Source organism: Bradysia coprophila, unplaced genomic scaffold (assembly GCF_014529535.1).
Source record: "Bradysia coprophila strain Holo2 unplaced genomic scaffold, BU_Bcop_v1 contig_232, whole genome shotgun sequence".
NCBI lineage: Eukaryota > Metazoa > Arthropoda > Insecta > Diptera > Sciaridae > Bradysia > Bradysia coprophila.
Window position 1 is genome coordinate 8,021,604 of NW_023503493.1, and position 22,948 is coordinate 8,044,551.

Sequence of the window (22,948 nt, forward strand, 5' to 3'; positions counted from 1 at the left end):
ATACCCATACTCAAGTTATGAATACCTGACATAATGTGAATCCCTCTAGGACCAGCCTAATGTAGTCTACTTGTGTCAATACGGCTCTCCATCTCCATGTTTGATCTCGAAGAAAACGTCGCGTTATTTTCTTGTTTAATTAAATATTCATGCAAAAATTAATATACTCCAGCTGCACTTGCATTACCACGGTACTACAACGGGTATAATTGCGATGTTTCTTCGTGTTATAATGGAATGTGTTACTAAGATAAAACCAGCCCACGCAAAGCATTTTTTTTTCTCTTTTCGAAAAAATGAAATTTCAGTTGAATAATCGAGTGCATTTTGTACAAGTACAAGAACACGTCAATTAAGTTTTGCAGCAAATTACGTGCAGTCACTGCGGGGTAAATATAACACGTTTCGAGAGTAATTTTACATGCGAAGCGAAACCTAAAACCGAAAAAACCAACAGAAATTACTTCCTTCTCCTTCATGCATTTACGTATAAACTATTCTTTCTCTGTAATTATAAAAATACATCAACATCAACACGGTATACCCACCAGTGTGTGATTTTTGTTCAAAGAAAAAGTCTCCAAGTGGTAAATAAGCACAAGTTACATTTTATACGTTGAGAGCATTTACGATTACACATCAAAGTATATTTAACCGGAAAGCTCTATCGTAACGGAACAGATTAAATTATAGTTGCTAGTGGTGTTCACAACTCAACTGGTAAAGTTATCGATTTTCCTCGAATTAAATGATTAGCACAAGCGTAAAATATGACGAAAATCGAGGAAAATATTAGTTGTGAAAGAGGTGCTCTGTGAGCAATATCTACTTGAGGATAATATCGAAATTTTCTCGTAATTGAAACACTTTTTATGGAGTTCTTGGCAACAAATCCTACAAGTGCAAGCCTTCGTGCCAATTTACATAATTATTTTAATATGAAAGCAGTTCGTTGTATTCATTTCTTGTTGTATTCGATCAATTATTAGGTTATAATAAGCCCTCCCATGCTACCACAGACTGCTGAAACTTTTTATTTAAGTCTAAATCCTTCGAAGAAACCATTATAACTCTAAGTGAACTTTGCTCAAGTCGATATGTATGTCTTCGAGCGTATAATAATACGGCCCAACAAACCTTCCCTTGTTATACAAGGTAAGCTCTTGATTCATATTCATAACAGGTCATTCAGCCAACAATGTTATAAAATTGTGTGGAGGTGACAAATAACATTTTGTTTTGGGTAAGAAGTACTTACACTCAGACGTATAAATTAGAGCCGACTTTTGTGCATTTGTAACAACACTTACCTTCATCTTCGGACATGGCCAAAATAAAACCGTTTTGTTAAAGGTAGCCTTCAATTGTGCGGACATGCCACAATATCCAAAATCTTTTGTACCCTGACCTTGCAGCACATAAATGATGGTTGAGTATTTTGGTTTGTTCAGAAATTTAACGAGTGCACTCAAACCTGTAACAAGAAAGAAAAATTTTGTTAATGGGGAAACATTTAGTTGAATGCATTAATAAGCATAAACTCAGGGGAACATAGAATTAATCCGATTAAAGAGATGCAAGCATACCAGTTGTTGTAATTGAACGTCTAAACTCAGAAACTTTACCTAGCGAGTTATAAGAAAAATGAAATTTCATTGATTTGGCTTCGAAACGAATTAATGAAATTTCCTGTTTCTCATAATTCGCTTCAGAAATTAGATATTCGATAACCACCCAATAGCTCAGTGTGTAAGCCAACACTTCACATTGAATTGTTGGATGACCAGTTGTGAGTTTGAACCTCAACCACAACACAAATAATTCGTTTCAACACATTCGTCCACAATAACGACATCTAATTGAATCGGTTATTAGGCTGCGTCTTGCATTTAGTAACGACAACGTGCCTTTGTATTACATGAAATTGTTCGTTAGTAATGTCATTCTATCAGTCAGTTGGGCGAAAAGCCAGTTAACGGTGGGTGTTGTCTTTTGTTTCAGTTGTCGTTTGCAGCAATTTCGATACCATTCGCATGGATTATACTCAGATTCCAAAGGCGGTTTGGTTGAGAATATTCCAATTTGTCGATTGGCGAGTCTGATTATCCTTATTCCAACTGTGGTGTGAAATAATATTGTTTGGAAGTAAAGGTATTATGATAAAGACGGTTAAGGCTTAAAACGCACGAGAAATTTTGTGTTGATGGGATAGACAATTATGCTGCGTTTTCCGTTGTTTAGCATGTGGTGAATATCGGATTACAATGGAAAACACAGCATAATTGTCGAACGTACAGTCGGGATAAAGTCACAATTAGAATCCAATTCAATTTATTGAATTGGATTGAAAATGTGAATTCTTAAATTTCTCCCACCGTAAATAATAATTTGCTTTTAATCCTCTATTAACGACTTATCCTATAAGCAGAATACGAACAAATCCCGTGAATGTATTTAGAACAACCGAACAACCTGAGGCTTGAAAATTTAAAACTCTGTAATAATCGCCTTAAAAACACCCCACATTCATTTCAACAAGTTTTTGCTACATGGAAGCTTTGCTTGGAAAATTAATTACATTCTTTGTGCAAATTAGTAACTCACTCATGTTACCCACATGCCTTTTCCAAATGGCAAGAGAGAATCACGGTGCAAACACGATGTGTAATTCTGTTGTTAAAATTGAACTTTTTCTTGCATTTTTTTGGGTTGTACCTGAATTTTTACTTTGAACAAAAATCATGACCAAAGTTTTAACCCCTGACACCCAAATCATATGCTTATGGATCAAATCATCTAACACTTTCGAGATATATAATCACAGTAAATACATTGGTCATGCACGACTGCCCGCTCATCCTTATTTCTTTACATCTAGTGACAAAAACAACCCCCTTTGGCAGCTCATTTCTGTCGTTGAAAATGAAGACCAGTGCTTGAGACGAAATCTTTTACTTCGTTCGTTTCATCATAACATTCTGATATAATAATCATCCCATTAATCAATTGTTTATGTTGGTCATAGTTGTCGCTAACGGATGACTATCTAGACGTGTCAAGTCAAAGGTTATTGTATCAGTGATAATAGGGTTTCAATGGTATTCATTCTACATGAGACATCATCATATAGCTATACGACGACACGACTCACGTGTTTGAGTGAATTGAATACTGCGTAGATAGAAGTTACAATTCGTTCGCTATCCTCATTATTCTGCAATTACTTTGCAGAGCCCGGAAACACCTGAGAACAATGCATTTTCTTGAAATTATCCTTCCTTCACTCGTTATTTCTCACTTTCTGACTTTGATCGTTCTTTGCTTGTTAAAATTCTATATCCTTATCGAACAGTTCATCCGTATTTTAATAGCTTTTTCCCAACGAGGGAAAAAAAGTTGGGAATTGCATTTCGAATGTACAATTTACAACTTTTCCCCTGAACACAACGTTTTTCACAACAAAGGCGTCCGGAGTAGAGAAAATGACTAGTCTCTCGTCTGGCGTTGCAAAATTAATTTGTATGCTACAATGCGTCGAAAACCCTACTTTCCACGCCCTCAGCATGTAAAATCCATTGAGGGATTCTTTTGAAAATCCGCCTACCAAAATCGGACCCATTTCGCCTGGGATTGATATATACATGGTTTGAAAGGTCTTTGCCAGTAGACCTCAAAACAGGCCTCACACGGTCTCTAGCCACACCTGGTTGCTGGTTGAACGTCTCCGAAGTTGGTAAAATGGTGATTTTTATCCGAATTTTTTGGCCGTTATAAACGATCGTCCCGGGCGAGAGTGGGCTCGTTGGAAAGCTGAGTTCAAGTAGTTTCGGTTCATGCCTAGTTTAATTTAATTCATTGATATATGTTTGCAAAAATCTGCAAGAAAAATTTTCAAAATCTGTGTGAATTTTAGACAGGTCTGGGCTTGTACTGATGACGCTTAATGGGAACCTTACATGCTAGTCGTAACATACATTGTCTAAGCTTTCTATTGATACCCCATTTGCAGTGCTGGTGATTGCCGACATAACAGAATTTTATGTTAACACAACCGCTACTCGTAAAACTCGCCAGCAATCACCAGCACTGCAAATGGGGTATCAATGGAAAGCTTAGACAATGTATGTTACGACTAGCATGTTAGGTTCCCATTAAGCGTCATCAGTACCAGCCCAGACCTGTCTAAAGTTTACACAGATATTGAAAATTTTTCTTGCAGATTTTTGCAAACATATATCAATGAATTAAATTAAACTAGGCATGACCCGAAACTACTTGAACTCAGCTTTCCAACGAGCCCACTCTCGACCTGGGACGATCGTTTATAACGGCCAAAAAATTCGGATAAAAATCACCATTTTACCAACTTCGGAGATGTTCAACCAGCAACCAGGTGTGGCTAGAGACCGTGTGAGGCCTGTTTTGAGGTCTACTGGCAAAGACCTTTCAAACCATGTATATATCAATCCCAGGCGAAATGGGTCCGATTTTGGTAGGCGGCTTTTCAAAAGAATCCCTCATTACAAAGCTCGGGATAAAAATGAAAAGTCTCATTTTTGTGTGTTTACTGACCTCGGCCATGCCACGGATCAACAAAATTCACACGAAAAATCTATTTTTCATCTTTTTATGTAAAATACTATTAATTCCGCCATCAAATGAAACAAAACTTTTCCTAAAGAATCAAATATTCAAAAGATTGTACGTAATTCGACGTGAAGACGGAGTTCTTTTTGATTGAGTCAAGAACAGAGTTTTGATTCAGTTGCACGTATGCGTTTCCAGAGAAATTATAATTCCATTGTCGACGTCATTAACCTTAAATGCGATGTTTAAATGCTTAAAACGACGACATTTACCTACAACTTTGTTCATAGTTTTATGTAATGTAAATTAAACTTTCAATCAAAAACTTTGTTCATTAACAAGAAAACTCCGTTCATTAAAAATAAATTGTCGGATGAAGTTCTGTGAAATAAAATACTTTTTATCCGAAGTAGCATAGCGTGTGTGCAGTCCGTTAGTTCTGTTTTTTTCCAAGAGAAAAATATTATTTATTTGAGCCAAAGTTTGAATTAATTGAATTTCGATTTGTCTAAGTTTTTCCGTCAGAAACTAAGTCATTTTGGATGATTTAGTAGAAACTCCTTTTGGCTAATTTGCCCAGCTTATTTGCTGATTTGGAATTCATTATAATGAATGAGGGAGGAAGTTAGTAAATTAGAAAGTCTGGGTTTACTTAAGCCCTCCTTGTAATGTTTTCTTCCCAGTAAGTGAGTCAAAATTTTTCAATTTTTCAAAAAACGTAGTACGGACCTTCCGTTCCATGCATTTCCCGATGGTGTGCTGACGATGGTTTAACGATGGCTTTCGTTTCAACTAGACTATTCTTCAAGATGGTTCTTTGAATCATCTATCACCGGGTACATAGTTCACATCCGTAAACAGATTATTTCCGGATAAAATGATTCGAATTAACGGGATGAACTGACCATGACTCAAAACACATAATTCTACAAATGTAATCAAAAAGTTATTATGCAAGGTACGAAAGCCGAGCGTGTTGGCTGCTGATGCCATTCAAACATTTAATATATTGAATGTAAGTAATTTGCTTGATTAATATTTAAAGCGTCCATATACTGCCGCACTGAACGAAAATACCGGACTTATATGAATCAAGCCAAGGCTTAGACCCGAATCCTTCTAATCCGAGAAATGAAACCCAACATCATTTATACAGCATACGTCTCAGTGTGTAACGGTTACATGATTGATAAACATTTTATTTTCCGCCTATTAGTTGTTTGCCCATGGGAAAAATTTTGATTTCCATGTTGGGAAGGATAAATGAATTGTTTTGTTGTTTAATAAACAGACAAAGTATCAAACATAAATAACAGTTGAGAGACTTCCTATAACTGTCTTATCCACATAAAATGCTGAACTGTAATATGGGGGAAATGGATATTCCATTCGGAAAATGTATTTTTAAATACGTTTGATGTTAAGTTAAATGTTACTGAGACAAAATGATGTTAATGTGATCCATCCATAATCGAATTGAGGCAACGAGCTCTGTTATATGACAACTTCCGATAATGGATTTTATAGGTAGGTATTGCATGAGCATTCAATTAATTCAACAATGTTACCATTAGTGATGTAGATGGTAGGTGGAAAATTCATTCAATGGATGATTGTCACTATCACGTCGAACTAGTAATATCTCGTGTGATATGTACTCAAAAATGAATTAATGTTCAGATTGTAATTGAAGAAGATGGACGCTTTTTCAGTACATAACAGTTTGAATATGTGGCCGGGATGGGACGTTTCATGCTCAATTGAAGCGAAAGCAATTTATTTAGCTGTTCGTCGAAGATTTACTTGAATTACAAAAGGTGAAGGTGAAGAGAGACAATTTTTTAGAAAGGTCATTTAACCTGATGATAATTATACAGTCGAATTGGTTCGAATTGATTGCTGGAAAATGGATTGCTCTGAAAGGAAAGAATTGAGAAAAACGAAATTTCTACGGGAAAATTGAAATGGCGGCAAGGAAATATGCGAAATTTTCTTCTTTATCTGAGATCATTTCTTATTACTTTTGTGGTTGAAGTAGTTTCTCAAATGGTCGCAGTTAGAAAAACGTATGCCACGGTATTATTCCACTACCAGTTATGGAAAACAATTGTCCTGTGACAAAATGTATTGGAAAGTCTGCCTATCTTTACGATTTTTTAATTTTAGAAAATAAAGAAAGATTTCCAAAATGCGAGAAATTTGGTACATTATGAGAAGTCACATCGAGTCACATTTTTAACGAATACAATTCAATTGAAGTTATTCAATCCACATGCGTTGAACAGAGTATAATACATATACGCAAATGTCATTGGTAATGCGTGTGGAGTGGATTGAATAAGGAGGATTGGATTTTGACTTTTTTCAAGTACTATTCGCAGAAAGTACGAATAGTGAAATAAAGACTAATCGCACTTAGTGTGAATATCCTTTTCGAAGATTTTTTTCCCGATTTTCTTGAGTATATCGATCATAGAAAATTTTAAGGATATTCGAGAAAATTGAGAAAATACAGAAAATTCACGAAAATGGAAGAAAAAAGAAAGTTCGATAAAATGAAGAAAAAAAATCTCAAAGATAGGCAGTGGTCTGCCTGCGGCGGCGCGCCGAAAACGATATTTCTCGGCGGCTCGGCTCAGCCGCGGCGCGCCGATATATTTTGAATAATTTTAAAAAAAATCTAAAAATCCATAGAAAAGTCAATGTTTTTACAGTTACTCATAAGAATACCTACTTCATTTCTAATCTAATACAAGAATTATGAGTTCCTGTGAACTCTGGTGTAAAACCAACAAAGTTTAATTTTTATTTAGTGAAACATACTAGACATCAAAATCTGAAGTGGAAGCATTTTTGCTCATAATGTCCACAGCTGGGCTTGAACTAGCAACCTCTGGTTTATAAATCCAGCGCCTATCCAACTCGACTAACTTCATTTCTTTCAAATTTTGAATCTTTGAAAATTTAATTCGAAGATACCAATAAACTGGGTTTGCTAATAGTCGAAAGAACAACGAAACTTCTAAAGTTCGTTGTTAAAAACTAATTACTTTAGTGGTACGACTCGAGTTTATTTTTCATAAAATGCAGAGGAATGGTCCATAAAGTACGTAACTCGAAAGAGTCACAGGTAGGTCTGGACATATTGTTACAGATAGCGCAAAATATTCAGAACTATATGGAAACGTAATTACGAGATATAATGATAAGTCTGGAAAATGCAGATTTTGTGGATCGCCCCAAAGTTTAGTTTAATTTACAATCCAATTGACGATATTCATTCCACATACGATTTACACGTTATAATACATACGTAAATGTCATAAAGTTGGAAATGCATGTGGAATGAATAGCGCCGATTGGATTGTAATAGTTACTTCTTATGATTCCGAGACTGTCCTATGACTAGTGACTCACTAGAGAGTAAAAAAACTCTTCTTGAAATGCAAGGTGAGGTAAGAGTCGACTAAAATTTCTTTTTAAAAAATAAAAATTCAACACAAGATATTTGTAATATGACATTAAGGCAGATTGCGATTTTTATTTAATTTAATTAATTTTAGTTTTAAGTTGACGTAAAACGAGGAAATTATAAGGAATTTTTCCATACAAATTGTTTTGTCAATCGACTTATAAATCGAATGTTTTACGTCAAATTATAATAATAAGTAAAAATCGCAATTTTCTTATCATTCCACGCGGTTTCTCAGAAGGAAGTTTACGTTAAACATACATGATGTTTTACAGCACTCATCGAACCGTTTTATATCGATGAAATATTCCATATACCTAAACAATAATAGAAATTATGCTTTTAAAAGACATTATGTTTTAAGAACGAAGATTTGCGATTGCTACCATTCAAAGAAACGCTAAGCTATATCGGAGAAATTGAAAATCGTGATATTTAGTTGAATGAGGCCCTAAACTTATTTTGTTGTCCAGCCGATGGAAACAGTCGGCGGCTGGCGGCGGCTGATGTCATATTTTTGTATCGGCGGCGGCGCTCGGCTGAGTACCTCCAGCCGGCGGCGCGCCGGCTGAACTCGGCGGCGCACACCTCTAGGTCTGTCGTGCCAGTGAAGTAAAATTTTTGTAATTTAAAATTGTCTATAGTTCCAAAGCCGGTAAGTGTCGAAGGAGTTGACATTTGACCTCGAAATACCTATAATAATAGTAATCACTGTGTAAATAGTAATAGGTTTGTTCCACAGTATGGTAAAAACGATTTTTGACAAGCCAAAACCGAACTGGACCCATAACTTCTAAGCTTTTTATCAATAATAATTTTTGTGGTTGTGGCTCCATGGATGACGTTTTGACAGCTAAAATAACCTTGGAATAGACAAGTGGTTACATTGAAATCTCTTGAAGTTATTATTCGATAACCATTGTATTGAGTGAAGCTTCAAGTCGAAGACGTGTCAATAATTACAAATGGAGCGATCTCTATCATTTAGGTCATAGAAATCAATTAATTCGAAAAAAATCAAATCAGATCGAGTGTTGGCAACCACACTGTACCACGAGAATACACGAGATCGAGTCCATACAAAAGCAATTCATACTTTATGCTTTATACTTTATGCCATACGAATCGCGCTGCAAAATGGTTGGTATCGAGACTTTATCGAGAAGACGTATCAATTTGAGTGCCACTTTCGTTTACGATGTCCTTACCGAACGCATTGATGCCCCGAGCTGAAGACCAACATAACTGTTCGTCAACCTACCCGAGTTCTTCGTGCGAATGAATTTTTGCAAATTAATAGACATCGACTATGGATACTATGAACCAGTCAACCACCTATGTATGATCTTCAACCGTTTTGCACATTTGTACAACCGATCAGTGTCTAGGGGCGCATTTCGCAGCAGTGTTCGTTCCGTCGAGATACCTGAGAACTATTGATTTGCAAATTACAGACCGTAATTAAAGTTTTCCTTATTCTGTTTTTGTTGCTTCGCTTTTAGTTCTTTTTTCTTCTTTTTCTTTTTAATTTTTCTATCTTCTATGGTTTTTTCTTTGACGATAATTTCATTATTGATTTAAGTTTGATTCATCTTTTTGTTCTATTATTGTTTTCATTCCTGCTTTTTTTGTATTATCATAACTATCAGTTGGTGTAAACCGTTGATAAATAATAAATAAATAAATAAATAAATTTTTTGCTTTAAAATAAAATTCATTCCACCTCCATTATTCATCAATATTATACAAAGTATACTCCGTTGCAGTATTCATATAGTTTCTCTTTTGTTATTATGAACGTATATAAATCATTTATTAAAAAAAAAAACATTTAAAATAAAATGTTGACCATTTTTATATGTTTTCCCAAGTGTACTGTAGTCTCCAAGGGGACGTCTATTAATAACGTAACACCAAAACCATCCTTTTCCCTTCCTACAGTATCCAATTTTCGCAATTCTCTGCAGCATAAAACCCTCTCCACTTATTAACAATAGGGAATTTATGAACGGTCCCCCAATGAAGAACAGTTTTGAAGAACGCAAACCGCCAATCCGTAAAGTTTTAGTTTATACACATTTTACGGTATTATGCTTGCATCAACTACTGTAAGTCAGTAAAATATTAGGGAAAGTTTAAACAAAATGTGTCTGTGAATGTGAAGCCCCATAGTATTAATGGTGCATAAGGTAGTACTTTGCAAAAGTCGGACTTTAGAGCTTCCGTGTGTGAAAGACTTAAACAATTTTCAATGGTCGGTAACAATATTGGTTGGATGTTTTTCCTTCAAATTTCAGAATATTCTTTCTATTTTTGATTAGTCTCTCACATCATATGTCAGAAAAACCGATATGAACACAGGTGAATTAGAAAACTTTTCCATAATTTAAAGGTTTACGGACGTCCACTCAGTGTAATTTTGACGAGAATTTGCTTCAACCACAGCACTGCTACTAGCACGAACATAGAAAATATTCGGAGGCTGATGAAATCACAGTAGGCACTGCGTTTCTGTTATACAGATAGATGACTTGTTTTCGTTGTATGAGTTAAAACATACAATACAATCAATCCTAAGCGGTAGCTCGCATCACTAAATCCTCCAAATTTGACACTTGTCAATTCAGTGTTCATGCTAGTAGCAGTGCTGTGCTTCAACTGTTCTTCATCTGCTCCAGCTGTACAGAAGAATGAACAGCTTTCTTTGTATAAGTGCACCAGACGAAAAAAAATCATGTCTAAATTTCACTGACGTCCCCTGTTGAATAGTTCCAAAAATTATCGAAATTATTCCGCGATTTTAGCGGATTTACTAGAATTTTCAGCGAACAGATTGGTGTGATAAATAGGGTGTCTAGGTCATGACTAAGGTACGGATACACATTATTTTCTGACTCAGGCGTTTAAAGCCCTGACCCAGCCTAAAGGAAACTTTTCCGCCTACCCAGAAGGACGTACAGAGGGATTCTTCTGAAAATCCACCTATCAAAATCGGACCCATTTCGTCTGGGATGGATATATACATGGTTTGAAAGGTCTTTGCCAGTAGACCTCAAAACAGGCCTCACACAGTCTCGAGCCACACCTGGTTGCTGGTGGAAGATCTCAGAAGTTGGAAAAATAGCGTTTTTTATCCGAATTTTTTGGCCGTTATAAATGATCGTTCCGGGTGAGAGTGGGCTCGTTGGAAAGCTGAGCTTAAGTACTTTCGGGTCATGCCTAGTTTGATTAGATTCATTGATATATGTTTGAAAAAATTTGCAAGAAAAAATTTCAAAATCTGTGAAAATCTGTGAAAATTGATTTTATTTCCAAGCTTTCGGCTGTCATCAGTGGTTTTCATCAAAAGAAAAAAAAAAGAAAAAAAAAAAGAAATTTCAACAAGTGTGAAAGTCGCTTCGCTCGAGTTGCAGGGACAAATTTTCAGGAAATTTACTTGCTAGAAAGGTCTTAGAATATAGACAATTTCAACGAATGAACGTTTCAGCCAGACCAAATATATGACATCTTTTCAGCGCCTTACTCTAAAAATTTGTTTTTAAGAAAATAAACGGAATGAACAATTTTTAAGTAATCAAGACAAAGAACTGCTTTGAGTAAGACCATTTTATGATATTTTTGTAACAATTACAAAAATCTATTATGGATTCGAAGTAAAGGTGGAATGTCCTTCGATGTTGTGTGGCTGATCTGGCTGGATGATAATTTTGTTACTGGCGACAGATGTTATGGTCACATAGTCCTCGTTTTGAAAATCTATTGATAATCAGTCAGTCAGTCAGGGGAACTGACCCACCGAAATGGTGAGGCCTAGTTCTGTATATGCGAACATAATTTCCGTTTTTTATCTTCATTTGTCGCTACCTTAAAGTCGATAAAGTCTTGAAGACGAATTTCAGAGGCATCTGATGTTTGCAAATTTTACATATTACGATGATAATTGGCATAAAGTTATTTTAATTTCTTACACCAACTACTTTCATATCGAAATTATTCTAATATACATTTCGTAATCGCGAGGATACTATTTCATCGAATGCAATCTATCCATAGTATGAAATATTTTCAGAGTCCTATTCTTGTGTGTTTTTTTTTTAAATCGTAATTGTAACGATAAACTAAGATCAACGTTTAAGCGCATTTTTATTTTTGGATAATTTGGCGCCCCAAATATGCATTTTTAAGCGCCCCTTGTTGGAATTTCCCACCTGCACAAAAATCCTCATTTTAGTCCCTGAAATGAGCGCGTTACACAACCATGTCGATTACTTATACGATAAATAATAATTCTTTGAATTGTGTTGTCGAGAACAACTAACTTCTTATCGATTTTCATGTTAAACAGCCAAAAATCCTTGCCAAATTATTCACTTTCATACGCTGTGATATCTAGTTGCCAAAGTATAGGACGAAGCCCATTAGAATGCTTCATCTGTTTGACTAATGTGGCTCGTAAAAAAGAACTATTACGAACATAAAATTCAATTATGAAAATATCAAACTTGTGACTTTGTCTTACGATTACATAACGCATATTATATGCCACACATTTGAAATAATTTATTGCACGACTGCACCCTAATACTCATATACATTGTTAACTAAATATCCACAATTACGTGCTTGTGTAGAGGGATACATGTAAATAATATAAATAATAAACGCGTAATTTCCACAATTTGTGGTTTAAAACTTTACGCTCTGAACATACATCTTTGCTCAATTTAATCCTCCTACACAATTTCCATGGAACAATGAACAGTCGTGTATGTATCCAACAAAACAAATGTTAGGAGTTACGATACAGAATTTATTTATTATTCAAAACACTGGATGACGACGGGATATACCACGTACTATAACAAGCCAAATCGTTGAACCTCACAACTACGTCTCCGTTTTTCACCGTTTGCATTTATAATTCTCGTTTCGGTTAATTCTGGAAGTAAAGTCCTTTGCGCGATATTTTTTTGACATGTTTTTAGCATGTAACGGCCAATAGAAGTTACGAAGTTATTTGAAGCGAGACAGATGAAAATTTCGACGATAAACTGTACGTCGTTGTGGCTACCTTATACCATACCCATCAATTTCTTATCGATTTCATTTTCACCATTCAAAAATTAATTTCGATTAAAATTGTGTTGGTTCATTGCAATCGCTTTTACGAAATTTTTAAACAAACACAAGATAGGAATCTTCAATACGAGTTCTTTAACGACTTAAAATGTCCATCGACCGCTGAAAACAGATATTTTTCTTTAGAAAGTTTGTTTCAGCTTAGAATACTTCTAAGATTTCGTTACAAAAAGATTTCGAAAGTCTACAGTCACATTCAGCCGAATTCTGTATAAGTTTGATGCAGCTGTTTTCCCAGCTGGTTCACGAATACAAACACGCTACTCCAAGGGGAAAGCACTTCGAAAATCAAGGGCCAAGTCTACAGTCAAATTCAACCAATTTGTGTGTAAGTTTGATGCAGCTGTTTTCCCAGCTGGTTCGCGAATACAAACACGCTACTCCAAGGGAAAAACCACTTCAAATATCAAGGGGGAAGACTTTGACTTTAGTGACTTTAGCCGAATTGGCATGACTTTCTGTGACCGTATTTTCCGCTGCTTTCGATGAATTTTTGTGCTATTTCGTGACCTTAGTGACTTTTGTGACTTTATGTAAGTTTCCGGGACTTCCAGGGATTTTCCGTGACTTTACAGTACTTTCCGTAACTTTCCAGTACTTTCGTGTCGTGATTTTTCGTAACTTTACGTGGCTTCACTTGACTTTTTCCTACTTTTCGGCCCCTTGTCTCCAATAAAATATAGGGCATATCCCGCGTCCTGAGGTCATTATTTCATTAAAATCCGTCGAGTAAAAAATTAATTATTTTTCTGCTGACATTGGCTTTGTTGGCAGCGACGGTATAAGGTGAAAAAGTGAATCGTACTCTATCGGTAGAATTGACATAGAACATAGAATAGAGGAAAGAGAATTGATGCCGTTATCCCGCTCCTGTACGAGCAAAAATAAAATTGTGGCACAATTGCAACCATGGAAATCTCCTGATGCAACTGAGAAAGATTCTTAATTCATCTCAAAACTACTGAAAGTAGAGACACAGTCACACATCCCCGGAATCTATCAATTTTGTGTTGATTATTTCGGAAGAAATGTTTGTTTAAATATCAATATTTACAAGCTGCCCTGTGCATATTAACTAGCATATAACTACGAACAATATAATGGAAATAGTGTATAGTGTCACTGCAAATAAAAACCCACGGTCTTTTTCGATAAATAAACAAATTGTCCATCAATTGTCAGTACTTTGACGTAAAACGCTTGCAGTTTAGCCACGATGATTTCAGTTCATTTCGACTCTCCACCCACCGTTATTATCCGGAGAGTATTGTATTATATCGGGGCTATTTACCGAACATAATAACGTTGTTAATATGAAATGAATTCAAATTCATTTAATCCAACGAAAATCATTTAGCCCTGGAAGCTTTCATAAACAACCGGTAAATTTACAACGGAACGTTCAATTGTAATGCATATTTAGTGGAAACAGGAGGTTGAAAAAGCTTTAATTAGAAAGAAATAAATCAACGTGTTGGCGTTGGCATTTGTTCCCGATAAAATACTGAACGGTGTACACTAAACCGACAACATTTTAAGAACATCGAATAAAATGTAATTTCATTTGAATGTTAAATAAATTTGAAAGTAATATAGTTAGAGCCATGACTCCCAAATCGAATCAAATTACCCTTATGCCGATGTCGTTTTGCTTTATCACATTTAATTACAAAATGAAATGTGTTTACGATTCGGCTCGACGCTGAATATATTGTCACACAATTTGCTATTCATCGTACAACAACATCTGTATAAGCATAACTTTCTACACAAGTTGAACCAGCAGCTGGGATGGATGCACGTAACTTTCACTTCGTGGAAATGAAATTAGTAAGACGTAAATTTTCATCCCTAACAGGTAATATCCAGCAACCCGTCTATTTTAATGACGGACGTGGATTAATTATGCTTTACAAAACAGTTACTCGTTATTAGCGTAAGGGCAACACTTAATTATGCATTTATGTGTGTCGGTTATACACGACATGAATTTTCAATAATTACCAATGACATACGAAGCCACCAAAATTGTGTTTTTAAGTCAAATTCAATTATAAAACTGTGCCACTTACCATCGACTATTTCAACGTCCACATCGACCCTACTCGATTCAATGCCAAAATATTTAACAAAGTCCGAGAAATAGCCTTTAACCGCTGTGGCATTTGGTGGTGTTCGACCGCTTTGTTGATCAATCAATACCAACGATGGCATTCCGTTCGTTGGATTACTTTGAATAGCCATCACAACATTAAAATTGTTTACAATCATGCACACAACTGCCAGCACCAGCAGCTGGTTGAATCGTAACGATTTTATGTGTGATGACTTCATGGATAACCAATTTGTTCTGGCGACGAAAATTTATGATTGGAAAGAAATTGATCGCGTTGAGTGGTAGCTGATGGATGTGTTTTCGGTTGATATTGAAATGTGCTGTTCGGATGTGTATATCGTGGACGATTGTTCCTCATGATATGCGTTCTGCTGGTGATGGTGGTCTGAAATTTGAACGAGAGTTAATGAGACGTGTTAAATCTTGGACGAAGTAGTGTTTTTCTTTGAATTTTACAGGACTCATAGGCAAATCAATTCAGAATTAAGTAAGAAAACTAAAGGAACCAAACATTGTTCTCTTCTCTTCAAGTAACCAACGCAGGTCTTTTTTTCAGAACTTTTCATAATTATTTTCGTAATTTTTTACTAGGTCCCACCTGTTGGGTGGGTCAGATCCCTTGACTGTCTGAACCTGAACTTCTTAATTGATGTTGTATTGGTAATGATTTATTGGTTGATTAAGAAGAACTACTAGAACGGTCTAAATCTCTCATTAATAATTTAATTCTGTTTTGTTTTACTGAAAATCTTTGTAAAGTCTTGAGACGTTATAAAACGATACTAATTTTTGATTCACAACTTCATTTTCTGTTACTGGCCTGGTTTTATGCTCATATTAGACCGTTATTGTCTATAAAATGATGAATGCCTTCAATAAAAATTAAACTCGTGTGAATTGCGACCCTCGCTTCGCTCTGGCCGCAAACTTCACACTCGTTAATTTTTTGTGGTTTATTCGCTTTTGTTAACAAGACAAAATAAAAGAACAAGAAAGACTTATTGAAATAGATCAAAAAATTCGTTTAGCAACAGCAGCTACATCGTTTGAGCAATATAATGTATCTTGAAACCTAACCTCAGGAATTCTGTGCTTTATCAAACATTTTTCTTTAAATCGGTTCAGAACACTGTAACTGGGGTTAACAAAGAGCAGAAAAGGCTTTTTCTGAGAACTACTTCCAGATGGTTGAACCAATACAACCCATTTTCGAACTTGACCTGAGGATTTCAATACTTCGTCAAATAAAAAAGAGTTTTTGAAAATCGGTTGAGATTTGCTCCAGTTATCGTGTTAACAAAGAGCAGAAAATTTTACATTTAATGTTTTTTCATCACATTTCCATACATTTTTAATCATAGTGAACGTGTTATGTACGGTGTATTTGTTTTCGTAAAACCCATGACTTACAGTCAAGGGAATAATTAAAATTCTCTGAAATAGGCCCAGCATTGTAGTTCTAACAGTCCAGTCCATTGTTCTCTATTAGCTATCCATTTGTTAACGTTTCATAAACTGCAAGCGTATAGCCACATTGCAATTAAATCTGTTACTTCCTTTGTTTAACTTTCAATAGAAAATCTTTTACTTCTATAGTCTAACCAGTTGTTTTGCTATATAAGATATAGACAGAGTTCATCTGCGATTTTTGTCTTCGTGGTCGGTAAAGGTTGTTATTCTTTTTTATTATAAGCCTCATCTGCGATTATTTCACGACCAAAGTTAGGTGTACACATACAACTCAACGTTTTACTGGACATACTGGATTTGGTATAATATTGAAAGTGATTGAGTAATACTCCGCATGAATTAGATCCGGTTCATTAGGAGTAATTTTACTTTGTTATCTAATTTCACGCGGTCTCGAGTCGAATCGAATCCTGGCTATTTAAATTATGAATATTCCCTGATTGAATCCACAGAATGTATAAAAAAGTCCATTGAAATCGTGGTGGTAAGTTTTCTTAAAAAAGTGGTTTCCGGAACTCAATTTTGAGAGGAAGCTACCGAAACTCATGTTCCGGCGATTCCAGTCGGATTCAAAGTCCTGTAGTTCATTTGTTTCATCAGACAGATGTGACAATATAAGCGGACACTAACATGTACCCTGAACATTTTATATTATGCTCCGAGTACTGGGGATGTGAATATCCCTGGAAAGTAATGTCATTTCTCGTATTGATCATTTAAGCAATGAATTCAACTCCACAGTTGCTGTTCCCAGAATTTTCTACTTCGGTAAAATATTCGTTTCGAAAAACGTCGTACATTTCTGCAATTCTCTCAAGTTCTTATTCGCCAGATTCAGCATAAGTACCAATCAAAACTACAACGTTGGCTCTCCTCCTCGCATACATTCCTCTTAACTTCAAACGATGACGGATGTGCAGCCCACAAAGAAAATATTCATTCTTACTCACAAGAAATGAAATGCTTGTGTCTACAACAAAAAGAAATCTCGAGTTGCATCACACAACAGTCAATGCAATTCACTCTACCGCTTACATTCGCATTTGTTGTACTGAATGCACACATATGTTGTACATTTAGTTTTACAAATCAAATATTCTTTGTTGAATTCCACCGTCAGTTTAGAATTGATGAAATTCTTGTATGTACTCTGCACCCCCTCCCCTTCCATTAGACGTTAACTTTGTAAATACCGTCGTAAATGCACTGTGTGTATAAAGGAGGTGGTTGAATAACTCTATGCGAAACGAATGCACCTGGGACACGGAAATATATCTGCAGGTTATGTAATGTGCATTGCATTCTATTCGATTCCAAAAGCTTTAAAATGAAATCGACATTTTTTATTCAAATCTGAATTTTTCATTTTATTGTTTTTCCTGGAGCAAGCAGCAATTTGGATTTTGGTTCTGCGATTTTCCGCAACGTAAATTGTATTTACAAAATATCGGCAAAGGGTAATAGTATCGAATAGATCTGCAAGTTCTTTGTGAAGCTTCTTTTGAATTTCGACACGCAAGACATATTGAGTTTTTAATAGAAACTTTCATGTCTTCTTTTTTGTGGTTTCTATATGTGTATCGAAATGTTCTTTCACCTATGAGACGTCAGTGGTGCAGATCGTCCGAAACATCCAAATCACAGAAGGCTTGTATGCCTCAATAACACAACAAACCGCAGAAAGGTGGGGTTTCACTATTTTTGGTTACAATTTCAATTTTAACAGAATCTGAAGATAGAAGTTATATGGAGAGAAAAGTGAGTTCGACATGTTTTCTATTTTGGAAGTTGTTGGTGGTTGTTGTGGAAATCGTTCCACAAAAATTAGTTTAACAAATGAAAATTCAGATTTTTCATTTCAGTATTTCACTGTTGTGGTTGTACCTAACAAAAATTCAGAAAATCTAGATTTTCATTTGTTCAACGAAATTCTTGTGGAGTCAATTACAAACCACGACAACTCCCTAATTAGAAAACATGTCTAATTTCACTTTTCTCCCACTGTATAACTATTCTTTTGTACGAAATTCTTCGATTTTCGCTGTATCACCATAGAACAGCTATACGCGATTGTCTGCATTTCGAGCAGGGAAAATTGTGTAAAAAAGCGCCAAAGTTAAAGCAATACGTAATGCTAACGCATTAATTCCCAGTACTTTCCAATTTGGAATCAGCCAGATGCTCAGGAAACGCAAACTGAGAATGGCATCCTCAGAACAAAGGTCTGATTATGTAATCATCGAAATTAATGTGGTAATGCCGAATAGCGATCCTTTTCTAATTGACGTCACACTGGTGTCTCAAGTTATAGACGAAATTTTTGACTGCCGTTAAAGGTTGCACATTGCCTATACACCATACTGCCTCTAAAAAAAATCCACAGCCTTCCCAAAGATATCACCTAGTCCTGTGAGTGTTATCCTAAAGTATTCTCCGATCTGCTAACGAAATGATTTTTAATCCAAATGGTTCATACTCAAAACAAATCTGAAGTCAAGATCTCTCCATCCTAAACAGCCTCGATGAAGCGGGTAACAGTGGCGGAGACAGAAATATGCGACATGAGAAAATGCGATAAAGTGGATCTGTCGTAAAATTTGGATTTTTTTAGCGCAACATTTTTGAATGTTAATTTTCAAGAATTCGATTTGAATTGATTGAACACAAGAAATAATAAATATTTTCATAATTAATGCTCGCAACAGATCTAACCTGGCCTGAAACAAGAAAGTCTAATTAAAATCATGTTGGGTTGAGGCTTTTGATTGATCACAGGAATTTAATCAGAGAAAATCTCTTCACATAAACTGAATCAGAAAAAATCTCAGATCTAGAATCTAGACCGACGGGATCATATGAAATGAATCAGGTCGTTGGAGTGCTTTCCTAGGTTCATATCTCAACGTAACAATTTCTTTGGATCTATTCACATAAAACCAATTTTAATGTTTATGAGAACGAGAACATTGGCCATGGAATTTTTCGTTTTTGAAAACATTTAACACCGATTTTATTATTTATGAGAACACTGTCACGGGTGGCACATTATTAATCAATTATTAATATAATAAAATCATAATTTTGCACACTTTTTCACACACAAAACGAAAAATCATCACAATCAACCACATCAAAACAAAAAAAAAATAATTTAGAATTTTCACAACTGTCACTTTTTCGTTGAACCACTTTGTCGCAATATGACGCAACGACAAAACGACTCTGCCACTGCTACCCGCTTCATCGAGGCTGTTTACTCCATCCTGCAGCAATGTATAAATTGTCAATACCGTATTGACAATACGAAAGCAGCAACATTGCGATTCCATATATTATGTTCATTCATCTTGTTTTATCAGTGAAATGAGTCAACTGTAAAATTACGTAAGGGGCTGTTCATAAATTATGTGACGCTAAAATCTCCATTCTCATCAAGTACCTTGTCACGCAAAATGTATGAGACCTTTCAAATAGAATTTATGGACCTCACAAGCGTTAGACCTCTCTACCTTTGCGTTACTTAATTTATGAACGGCCCCTAAGTTAAAGGAAATCGGTTGGCCATCATAAATTTTCATGATCCTCTATTCGTCTGTATCAGCAATCCAATAAACTCAAATTATCACGGAACCAAATCTTAACATCTGCATTTGTTGCAACTTTACAATAGTATGCAGAATGTTCCTGCTTTATTAAAGTAATCTCGAAAGTTATGATTCAACTGCTTCAACAGAGAGATGAAAGGATTTTACGGGATTTGAATATGGATACAAGAAGATAAATTGTTGATTTTAAAGTCTTGCTTGCAGATGTTTCTTTGTGTTTAACTTTCATTTCAGCTAAGACAATAACTTTACACCCTATATCTTATCCAATTTGTAGCTTTGTTCATTTTATTACGATTTTCAACCCATTATTTTGCACTCCACTTAGGGTTAATATTTTTACTCTCGTCACGTATTGCAGTACGGCTAGTATATGGGTTGTATTATACACTGTATAGGTTCAATCCATTTGCTAGCTGTGTGTGGTGTATGTGTATGAAAACACTGCTGAATGGGAAGAGTTTCGAAATTCATTCGTCGTATTAAGAAAATGAGTTTGCATTGAAAAGTATTATAAACATTTTATTACCAATGGGAAAAAGGATAGCTTTTCTGTTGATTTTTTAGTTTTTTTTTTCTTTCTTTTTCTTCCTTTTCTTCTTTGCGAATGAAAACTTATTTGATTTTATTGAATTTTCTTGTGGTGATGAATGCTGATTATGATGTGACGTTGAAGTGGTGGCAAAGGCTTGTCATCACCTGTTACAGATGGGTATCATCTGTTTTCGACATCGACTTCAGATATAAACGACAAGCTCTGACTAATGCGGTTTTATGTAGCAAAAATGATGTTTAAAATGAAGTGAAACATTTTGAATCACAAAATTTCTTTTTTTTATAAAGTATTTATCATGTCCGCACGTAAGTTAGCTTTTTCCCTTGGCTTTAGTGATTCTCAAACTAGATTAGTCGTAATATGGGTGTCAGTGCGAGTTCAACGAGCTCCCGCCTGTCAAACTCGGTTAAGATTCGGCCGAGATGTAGCATAATGCAACTTGCATTTCAGACGATAAATTATTGTATGCAAATGGTCAGATTTTACCCATTTTTAAGCGATGAATTTTGCCAACCATTGTTTGCTTATTGGTTTGTTGAAAATTGGGTCTAAATGATCTCGTTTGGAAGCTAGAGCTATCGGAAGTTTGTATGGAAACCCCACATATTTACGTGTAAAATTAGTGTTTTGCATGTGTGTAAGCGTATCTTGATGTGTTGTGAAGTTAGAGTTTCGGTTTGAGGGTTTGATATATTAGGTGACTCAAAAAAGTAGACGACGCATTTGTTTTAACGTAAATAATTAGTGGTAAAGTTAAACTTTTGTGTATATAAGCTTGGAGCGCAGCGCCACCCCCTTCCTGATAATTCCCGTGAAGAATCGTCAAAATAAAAACAAACCGCTAAAAAAAATCGCCAAAGTGTGAAGAAACGTCAAGAAAAATCGCCAATGTGTGAAGAAGCGCCAAAAATTGTAAAGAGGCTCTAAGAAATCCATTTGGTGTTTATTCACAGATTGGCGTTTTTTCTTGGCGTTTCTTCACACTTTGGCGATTTTTCTTAGCGCTTCTTCAGACTTTGGTGATTTTTTTTGTTGATTTGAAATTTTTTGTTTATTTTGTAATTCTCCAGAAAAAATCAGCGAAATGTGAAGAAACGCCAAGAAAAATCGTCAAAATGTGAAAAAGCGCCAAAAAATTTGAGAAGATTCAAAGAAATCCGCCTGCCGATTCCTTGGCATTTCTTCACACGTTGGCGATTTTCCTTGTCTTTTCTTCTCATTTTGTCGATTTTTCTTGGAGTTTCTACAAATTGTATAAGCAAGGTGATTGGTTTGACTATACTGAATTCCTCCTTCTACAAGTTGTAAAAGGAAAGAGTTTCGTTCGATCCTGCTGAATTCCTTCTTCTACAAATTGTATAAGGAAGGTGTTTGGTATACTGAATTTAAACAGCCTCTATTCAAACGAAGGCATGTATTTTTTGTCAGCAAACTTGTTCTTTTGGCAGCAAAATTATTTTTTACTAGCAAATTTAGTGAAAATTTAGGTAAACTCATCCAGCGAATTTACGCCATATATGTGGTCTCTCACCCCATTTTTAAACTATCTGTCTGAGGGTAGCTCAACTTTTTTCGCGCGGTGCGACAGATAGTTTGAAAATGGGGTGCGAGATTACACCACATATATAGCTAAAAACAAGAGCGCGCTCGTTCTTGTTTGGCTTTCTTCACACTTTGACGATTTTTCTTGGCGTTTCTTCACACTTTGGCGATTTTTCTGGGCGGCTTATCATTTTTTTAGTGATTTCGTAATTCACTGGAAAAAATCGCCAAAGTGTGAGGAAACACCAAGAAAATTCGCCAAAGTGTGAAAAAACGCCAAGAGAAATCGCCAAAGTGTGAGGAATCGCCAAGAAGATTTTGGAAAATGTAAAACAACGGAAAGAACAAGAAAATCATTTCTTGGCGTTTCTAAACACTTTGGCGATTTTTCTTGGCGTTTCTTCACACTTTGGCGAATTTTCTTGGTGTTTCCTCACACTTTGGCGATTTTTTCCAGAGAA

The 22,948-nt window shown here is 35.5% G+C and overlaps 1 protein-coding gene and 1 long non-coding RNA gene across 4 annotated transcripts in view; one reads left to right on the forward strand and one right to left on the reverse strand.

Annotated features, from left to right (window-relative positions):
* LOC119075714 overlaps positions 1-22,948 on the reverse strand; it is a 130,353-nt gene that overhangs the window by 91,299 nt on the left and 16,106 nt on the right. For all 3 annotated transcript variants that reach the window (XM_037182239.1, XM_037182240.1, XM_037182238.1), the window contains exons 2-3: positions 15,271-15,699; positions 1,311-1,474 (exon numbers count right to left, since the gene is read on the reverse strand). In XM_037182239.1, the coding sequence (XP_037038134.1) occupies positions 1,311-1,474; positions 15,271-15,532 (426 nt within the window). In that variant the 5' untranslated portion in view covers positions 15,533-15,699. The remainder of the gene's footprint in view (positions 1-1,310; positions 1,475-15,270; positions 15,700-22,948) is intronic.
* On the forward strand, positions 1,882-16,417 carry LOC119075728. The gene is made up of 3 exons (XR_005087443.1): positions 1,882-1,892; positions 4,930-4,937; positions 15,906-16,417. It is a non-coding gene; the product is annotated as an uncharacterized LOC119075728 (long non-coding RNA).